Genomic DNA, 9,645 nt, shown 5'->3' with positions numbered 1-9,645 from the left:
CCTAATACAACTCTAGCTTTCCTTAATGATAACTTGGGCTTTCGATTCTTCTTATTCTTCGAGTTGTGGGCCTCCAGTAAACCCCGGGTACCATCTTCGGCAGGCCCATTGGGGATGCCTATGTCAGTAATCAATACCGGGAGAGTTTCCCCCATGAAATAATCAAGATTCAACCCTAGATGTTACAGCGCTGACGAGGTGCAGCGGTGGAGATGACGGTGACGGCGGTGGAGATGATGGTGATGATGTTCCCAATGAAGTCTAGCTCGATGACGGTGACGATGGCGCCGATTTCCCCCTCCGGGAGGGAATTTCCCCAGCGGATTTCAGCCTGCCGGAGAGCTCTTTTCTCTCTGGTGTTTTCCGCCCCGCAGAGGCGGCTGTGACTCTTCGCGATTATCCCCAGCACCTTAGGTTTTCGGGTAGATGAAGTACGCGAAGGAGAGGCGGCCGAAGGGGGCTGTGGGCCCCCTCCCCACAAGGCAGCGCGGCCAGGGTGGAGCCCGTGCCGGCCTATGGGGGGCCCATGGCGGCCCTCCTCGGCCCCTCCTTTTGGCTGGCTCCTTCTTCTGGAGAAATAAGACCTTCGGTGTAATTTCCGTCAATTGTTGATCTTTAGAAATATTGCATTCTGACGGTGCTTTTTTCAGCAGAATCCTGACTCCGGTGAGTGATTCTCCAATAATCATGAAACATGCAAAATAGGTGAAATAACATAAGTATCATCTCTAAATATGAAATATATCAATGAATAACAGTAAATTATGATATAAAATAGTGATGCAAAATGGACGTATCAGCCGACCACTCGCGCGGTCGCTTCAACAATGTTGGCTACCGTGCCTGGTGGTACGGCCGCGACGTCGACACCACGCTACGCCAGTACGGGTACCGCCAGCGCGTCCGCGGTGACCCGCCGCGCGTCCCACTACACTTCCCGCAGGCGGCCTGCATGGCGCCGGTGGCGCCGAATCTGCAGAGGCCGCCGGAGAGGACCGCGGCGTCCGGAAGCTCGTGCACCGGATCTTCATCGGCCGTCGCCCGCACGCGCTCAGCCGCGCCCGCGCCTCCTTCTGGAGGCATCGTCATCCGCGACGGGGGGGGGGGAGGGGGGAGGAGCGAGGCGCACATCCTCTGCTCCGGCCCGTCGGACGACGGGGTTAGTCCACCGCCGCCGCCTCAAGGAGGAGGAAGCCGCGGCCTCGCCACCGCTTCCGCCGGCGTAGAAGAAATGGTGGGAGAAGGAGGCCGAGGCGCAGGCGGCCCTCCGTGGCGATGACGACGAGGAGGAGTTCCCCTGCCAGAACTTCATTCTCGGCCGCTCCATCGACGAAGACTACCGGCATATCGCGATCGACCCACGGCAGACGGCGGTGTGGTCCGCCAGGGACCACGACACCAACTTCGTCGACCTCGACGGGCCTTCTGAGCTACCGGCCCTAAAGAAGGAGGAGGCAGACGAGGACGACAGCTGGTCCTTCGAGGCATCCAACGACGACGGCGACGACCTGGACTTCAGCGCCTTCAACTCCCAGCACCGCTAGATGTTTTCTTTTTAGTTTTTAATTTTTAAATTCTCGTTAAATTTGTACAAATTTCGTTCGAACTTCAAAGTTTGATTTAACTTTCTAAATCATCTATCGAAGCCGCCGGTTTAGGGGCGCCGGTGTGGGAGCAGCATCCCCAAATAGATGATGCTCTGCTCTGAGGGGCAAAAAATAAAAACCTAAAGTAAAAGAGGGCAAAAGATAGAGTGATAAAATAAACAGGAGCAAAAAGTAAAATTCCCCAAAGAATTGGGACCGTGCCGTGCAGTTTAATCTTGCCGAAATAAAAACAGTCCAAAACCGAACCCTTTGCCATCCCCAACCGGGCTCCCTCTCCAGCAAGCCAACCCTAGATCGCAACTGATGCCTTCGCCGCCGTCGCCGCCGCCGCCGCCGCCACCGCGAGGGGTGCTCTCGTGCCTGTACAGCAGCTGTGACAGTGCGTCTCATGAATCCAAAGACATGCCCAAGCTTCTCTTGGACCTCATCCCCGCCTCCTACAGGGAGGCGGCCAATCGGCTTCCGGATGACCCGCGGGGCCTCGACCTGCACGGCCTCATGAGCGGCGCCGGCAACTGTGTCGGCCTCCTCGATCCCGTCTCCAACATCCTCCTCAACACCATTTGCGAGCTCGGAGCAAGCCCATCCGATCCACCACCAAAGAGGTTGAAGACGACGGCTGTCCCGAAATTCAGTGGAAAGAAGAAGTGGCACGCTATTGCATTGAAATCTTGCAGAGGGCTCATTGAATTCATGGTGAGGTACTTCGGATGCCTCAGCAAGGACCAGGCCACCCGCTACCTCTACTGGGCCCGCGCCGATATCACCCTCGCCGTCATGCTCGTCGAGCGTGAATTAGGGCCCCTTGCGCTTGAGCATGCACGCCCCGACCCTAGCTCCGAAAGGACCCAGGCTGCGCTCAAGATGGCGGCGCTGGAAGCACGCCACCCTACGCCTGACAGACTTGTGCGGCTCGCGTCATCACGGATCCCCCATGAAGACCTTTCCTTCCTCAAAGTTGCTCTGCTCGATAGTGGCCGGATTCTCCACCCTGACCATGTCAAGGCAATGTCCGATATTCTGTGCCGTCTGGACACGCCTGTCTGCGATGCCAAATTGACCATCCTGCCGCACGGAGGAGGGGCTGTTTTCTGCGTGCGGAAGGCTGGAGGAACCCTCGTCGATGAAGGAATTACCCAGAAAACTTCTGATCTTGGAGATGGCTACACCACTACCACCACCAGATTCCAAAGGGTCGGAGACTACACCGCATCTTTGCGTCCTCTTGAAGATATGCAATCCATGGTATCCGACTGTTTCCTAAAGGCAGATGCAGAAAAACTCAGATTAAGTATCCCGTGTGGCAGTAACTGCGAGTACCTAAAGTCTCTCCAGATGCGCCTCCTCCAGATGATCCAAAGCTTCTACATTCAGGTGTTCTCCATGCTGCCTACAGACCATAAGCACATGATCCGCAGCATCCTTGTTGCCGGCCACTGCTATGGCCCCGGGGACCCCGTCTCCAACATAATCATCAACTCCATCTGGTATGAAAATTGTTGTCCGCTCCCGGAGGCCGATCGCAAGGGGATCCAAGCATACGATATACTCAACACCCTCTGCATGCTGCGTGCACAAACTCGTTCCCTAAAAGGCCTTCTATGCTTAGCATCTACCTTGTACCCTGAATCGTCGGAGGAAAACCGTGCTTTGAAGGCCCTGTGCGATGAACGATGTGACTTATCTGGCAGATTAAGGGGGTTGGAAGGGTTCCCATCACGATCACCCTCTCCCTTCCATATGGCGGCAGAGGCTGCCGAACACCCTCTGCCTGCTGGACTAGCGCTACTTCACGAACAGCTGGCGCAAGCACCTCGGAAATTGGCTGAGCTGTGCTCCGTGGTATCTGCCAACAGTGTGTTATCCGCTGATGATTTCAAACGAATAGTTGCCCTTCTAGATAGTGTATTTGAAATCACTCCACCTGTGAAAAAGGATATGAGTGCTCGGGCTCCTAAACTGTTCAAAGAGGCCTTGAACACGCTGTCAAGAAAGAGAACTGCACATGGGTGTAAGAGCGAATTCATTCGTTCGAAGCTTGCGCAGCTTCTGGATGATTATAACTCTCAGAATATTTCGGTACGTACAACTATTTTCGACATTTATAGCTGCATATTCTTCTGGCCTTTATCCCTATCCTTCACTGGCTGATCCTTCATACTTACTGCTTGTTCTAGGAACCAAAGTATGTGTTGAACTTCATCTGCGGTGTAGAGGAAAGCGGTGCTTCATTCACGGCGTGTTACCGTGTTAATTTCATGGCAACTTCTGCATTGCAGCTTGAAAATACACTATTCTTCGCTGAATTCTGGGTGCCACATCCTAATTTAACAAAACCAAATTTCTGCTGCCCTCTGCTAAAACCATATCCTGGTAAGTCATCGTTCCTGCGACGTAGTACAAGCACTCAATGTAAGTGTAACTGTCACCCTGAAAATCCTATCTTAAAGCAGGACATGAGTGGGCCACCGTTTTATATAATTAGATCTCACGATCATGGTGCAACACACTGTTTCAATTGACTGACATTAATCTGCTCAATGGTCATTGTTTTACATCAATATATACTCCTATGACAGACTTGGTTCCTGGCAATACAAGTGGCTAGGGCGGCTTTACTCTAGGGCCGTGCCAGCTCATTGAAATTTGCGCTCTATCGAATACAGTAATATTTACCACTGTCTATTCCGATTTTGAGTTCTCCGAAATTTTTGCCGCAAGGCTACCAACTGTTGAACACGTCATATCACAAACCCCACATTATATGCCTTCTCCCCCACGAAAGTGCCACCATGTCCACCCTCATATGAGCGATTGGGGCTTTTTGAACTTTACTCATCTTTTTTATTGCGGTGATCTAGAGTAGATTTGTTCTCTCTTCGTTCCAAATTAATTCACTCAGGTTTGTCTTGATATAATGGAGTAAGCCTGTTGAGTCATGTTAATCCATAGGATCTTTAAACATGAATTTGCAAGTCTGGGAACCCACACTGTTGTTTCCAGAACGATACACTGAAAATTTTCCTTTTTCGATTTGTTTTCGTGGATGCTTCACATTCCTCCGTACAATAATTTCCAATTTTCCACCATATTGGCACTGCAGTTAGTCTTTTGCTATTTAATCTACTAACCTTTTATTACTTCGTGCCCTATATACTTATTAGTAATTTGCACTACACCTCGTATTGGTGTGCGGTCACCTTCCGCACATATCCTTGGCCACTTCGAATGTCATCTTTGCAAACAATCCAGATTTATATTTTGTCTTACGAAAACGGGCAACATTGCCTCATCTTATTTAAAAAAAGGAGAATTTGACCTTTTCATTAAAAGGAAACCGGCCATGCACATGACATGCTATTAGAGGAGTATGGCTTTGATGTGGAGAATATGACACAAGTTCAAAAAATTATGTGCTATCGTTGCTGATGTTTACAGATTATTCCAATGTGTTACAGTTTTATATTTTGACTTGTGATCTTTTGTGGTCTTGGAAACAGGTCGTTGCTACTTTGGTTGTGCTTCTGCAAGGAAAATAGTCTATCCGAGTTCCACAGAGTACTTCGTGAAGGATATTACGGTATATGGAACTAATGCTACGGAGGATATGCTAGATACAGATTTTGTCTATTTTAATTCTATAAGAGACTTTAAGTTTGCAAAGGAAGTAAACAGCTACTATGCACCTGGTTTTCGGGTGCAATCGAGGCCGATTGTCTTGGCTACTGACGATGAGCTGAAGATTCTAGGCCTATAAGCCTAGTTAACCCCTGGCCCTAAAATTTGGCACGCACGAGGCTTGTGACAGGGAGGTCAAGGGAGCTTATTCCTCCAAGTCAGCTTGTGCAGCACACTTTGATGCTAATACGAAGTGCAAGGCAGCAGATTCAATCTGGAGAAAGTTGTCTCCTCTCAAAAATAAAATTTCCATTTGGCTTCTGCACAAACGAAGAATCTGGACTGCTGATAGGTTGCTGGTAAGAGGACTCGCACATAATTCAGTATGTGTGTTTTGCAATGCTGGCAGTGAGGAAGTTCAACACCTGTTTATCAGATGCACGGTCGTGCACAATTTTTTTTTCGAGAATTGTCGTGCACATTATTTGGTGCTCAGTTCTGAATTGGGGAGGAGTATCTGAGATAAAACCGGATACCAACTCTTCTCTGAATTCTTGGTGGCTTTAGGCGAAAAGGAGACTGCAGGGGAGTTCCAGGAAGAGATTCTACTATGTCTGCATGCTGGTCGTCAAGGTGCTTTGGTGCGAGAGAAATAGAAGAATTTTTTACAAAGAGTACAAGCCGATCCAACAAGTTATTGATCAAATTAAGACAGACGCAACTCAATGGGCGGCAGCGAGTAGGTGTCGGCTTGATCTCCCAACTTAAGATCCGTGGATGGGCTGTTCTTGTTGTGCCTAGTTTCAGCTCCAGTTTTCAGGCAGTTGTTGGTCGTGCAGCCGTTTTTTTTTTGTTTAGTCCCAGACTTTGCTTCAGTTTTAGCTGTTCTGGTGGTCGTTGTTGTAATCATGAAGTTTGTACCGTGGCCTGCTTTGGCCTCCCTCTCTTAATTCATGACATGCAGCTCTCCAGCTCTACTGCATGGTTAGAAAAAAAAGCGAGTTAATGGGTTGTAACAGCCAGAGTTGGACAGGACCTCTGCATTCTTTTCTGAATTATATCAAACAAATCGATACAAGCCCATATCCCTCCATTGGGCTTATCTTGAATCCTTTGCGCGGCAATTTATTTAGGGAGCTGAACGAATTTTGGATGAATTCACCCTTCTAAGAAGAGCCAGGGGTGAAGGAGTAGGAGTGCAACCACCTAGGAGAGAGTAGGATTTGCGTGTGTTGGTGTTTTCTTTGGTTTTTGTTTGTTACAACAATTGCCAAATCTTGTAAATATTTTTTGCCTTCTATAAAAGTATGGTACGCGTTCGCGTACTCTCGGGAAAAAAAAGATATCACTGCCTACCTAATCTTTAACCTAGATTCTTTGAGCAGCTGCACTATTTGGAACGAACGATATAGAGAAGTTTAAGAAACGTATAGTAACATTAGAAGACGTTCAACATTGTAATTGCCCTTTTTAAGAGATGTGACGGACAGCCCGAGCACAACGTGAACCGGTATGGTAAATAATAGAAAACTTGATAAGATTTCGATCTGATTGCATTCCCAATATGTTAAAATCAAATCCTGTTGAAATTGGGTACTATAAGCTTGAAATGTTTGGCAAAGAAAATTCACTTTTAGTTGTCTAAAAGAATACTCTCCAAATATTAGATATTGTCTAGCAAGACAAAATTAACTTGTGGTCGCGACAACATCATCGGCCACTGCACGGGATGCTACCGAACTCATTTAAACTTAGGGGCAGGTTAATGGATGACCCAAGGAGCTTGGCTACCTATTTAAAGGGACCAAAGGTCACCCCAAAGGGAGCACAAGTCGCAGCCCTAGCCTCCTCCTTGGTCACGCCACCTGTCACCCGAAACCCTAGACGCCGACGCCTTGCGCCACCGACCAAGATGAATCATGCGACAGACCTAGAGGTCCACACCACCACCATCTCGGATAGCAACCGATCCAGCCATGCGTGCCGCTCACCGACCCATCAGCCTGTTGCCACTGTCGCCCGCCCTGGCAGTAGCGTTGCGGATTGCGTCGCCAAGGTTAACCTTGCCCGATCCACGCATCCCCAGCACCTCCACCACCGCGCCTTCTCCTACACCACCACTGTCCGCACGCGCCCACCGCCATGCATCTCCGCTCCGACGCATAGCCGCCGCGTGCCTCCTCTGTGCTCTGATCTTTCGAGAGATGGGCGTCGCCACCGTCGCAGGTGCCGAAAGGGGCTAGGGGACGGCCGAAGGAGATGCTAGCTATGGTTCGGTTAAGGGAGGAGGGGTGTGGGGCTTCTGGCGTCCGGAGCGAAGCGTTTTCCCGGATGAAGAGAACGAGAAGAATCATACATACAAGAACCAAACTGCGATCTACTACTACAGCCAAAACCAGGAGACATCACCAAGATCTTAGGCAAGGAAATGAAGGACTCTATGCAGATATGTTCCTTCGCAGCAATTTAAGGACAAACTGAAGCAGCACATAGCTACATTCTTTAAAAAAATTGAAATGCCTGGGAAGCAAGTTAAGGAAAAACTGAAGCACTTTTTGAAATGCGTGGGTCAAAGCGTGACAGTTAGCTGCGATTCTCGTTCCATTCCTCACAAAAGTCAAGGGCTTGTCTTGGATGTCCATGCGTTCAAGATTTGAGTTAAATAATTATCCATGTGTTGTTAACTATAATTATACTATATCATGATCTTTAAAAAAATATGGTATTTATCCTTAAGTCATGTGTTGTTGTATCAATTTTAGTTCTATTTGCTCTAACTCATAGATCAAATCACCTCTACTTAAGATAGGTTTTAGCAAATGTTACATTAAATTTTATAGCGGTTGACTCGACGATCTACTTCAGTTTCATTATCTTAAGTGAAACTTCAGTCACTCTGACAAATTTTATTTGAAAGTACGAAAATTTCTCAATTTTTGTATGCATGAATGCAATGTACACATCTGTTTTCTCTCTTCTTTAACATCAAACCTAGGATGTTACACTTCAGAACTTATCCATTCTCGGACGTATTTGATTTTTCTGTATGATTTAAATCTTTGTATTGCATATTTGTATTTTTAACTCGTGGAGTTGTTGATGTAATATATATGTTTCTTGTGGGCTACATTAAAACCTGTTGTAATGTAGCAATTGGTGACTGGTTCCACCTGCATCTGTTGGTTGGCGTCTCCAAGTCGATATCGTGAAGATTTTAGCGGAAACACTAGAAAACATGAATCCTCATGGTACCGATCTTGGGGCGTCACATGTGATGTTCATGGAGTGGCGCTGATGGTTTGATAATCCAGCTTTATTAGGTGCAAGCTTGGGTTCGTATGTATCTGCTTCTTTGTCGATGTGTTCTTCTCCAAGTTACAGTGGGCCAATGTGGTTTCTTGGTGCTGTGTTCTCTAGGTGTTTGTGACGCTGCGTTGGGTGTTTTTGTTAGTCTAGCGTGTGGTCGCGTGGCTCTTTAGTTGAATGAGCGGGCTCGTGATGGTTTTCGTCCAATTTCTGGTAAATTAATCAGGCGCTCTAGACTAGACGACCACAACTTACTGTTGATACTTGTAACCAATGGGTAGCTCCGGCACTATGTAACCGTATAGTTGAATTCTGAAACTTGCGCAAATGGTATTTGGCTTCATGCCACAAGTTGATTAATCCTTTTATGCAGAACGAGAGAACCTTTTACCGAGGTTTTTGTCTCTCCTTTTTCCAAAACACTTTTTTTTTGTCTCGTTTCTTGATTGAATTAGCAGAATACAGTACTCACGAAAGAAATGGACGCGCAACATACACGGAGTGACTATATATGGTACTCACGAAAGTTTTTTGGTCTCGACTCTTGAGCTGAAAAGCTAGCGATGAAGAACCGGAGCTTCGACAAGGGTTGGCTCTCGCGTCGCTCCCGCGAGCGACCGAGGGTCCCTGGCGGCGCCGCCCCTTCGACCCCCTCCACACCCCTCCCCCTCCCTCGCCGCCGCCTGAGGGCGTCGCCGGGCAATGCCCGCGCGGCGCAGGCGGCGGCGGGGCCCTTCTTCTCCCTCGCTCGATGGTGGAGGCGCGGGCCTCGGCGGCTGGTGAGGGCGCCGCGCGGTGCGGTGGGCGCGGCGGCGCGGTCCTTCGACGACGGCGTGGAGACATCGGCGGCTGGGCGCGCTCGCGACGGCGGCAGTTCTCCGGAGCGGCCATGGTGGCGGGCGGCGCGAGCTCGGGCCTGGGCGGGCGGAGGAAGATGAGGGCGACGCGGGTAGGTGCCTGGCGCGGCGTGCGGCGGCGCGGCGCCCGTCCGGCGTGAAGCGGTGGAGCTCCGGCGTGGTGGGGTGCTGCGGCCTAGAGGGATCTGGCCGCCTCGAGTCCGGGTCGGGGCAGGGGCCCCGGGCCCGTTTCGAGCCCATCTTCGCCCAGATCTGCA

General features: G+C 49.4%; 1 protein-coding gene across 1 annotated transcript; it reads left to right on the top strand.

The window, feature by feature from the left end:
• Positions 1-1,864: 1,864 nt before the first annotated feature.
• On the top strand, positions 1,865-6,175 carry LOC127301526 (uncharacterized). The gene is made up of 3 exons (XM_051331780.2): positions 1,865-3,686; positions 3,785-3,980; positions 5,108-6,175. Exons 1-3 carry the CDS (start codon positions 1,911-1,913, stop codon positions 5,362-5,364), a joined length of 2,229 nt encoding a protein of 742 aa, XP_051187740.1. The 5' UTR covers positions 1,865-1,910; the 3' UTR covers positions 5,365-6,175.
• Positions 6,176-9,645: the final 3,470 nt, after the last annotated feature.

Source organism: Lolium perenne, chromosome 5, assembly GCF_019359855.2.
Source record: "Lolium perenne isolate Kyuss_39 chromosome 5, Kyuss_2.0, whole genome shotgun sequence".
Taxonomy (NCBI): Eukaryota; Viridiplantae; Streptophyta; class Magnoliopsida; order Poales; family Poaceae; genus Lolium; species Lolium perenne.
Note: the sequence above shows the minus strand (reverse complement) of the source record. Positions and strands in the feature narration are given on the sequence as shown.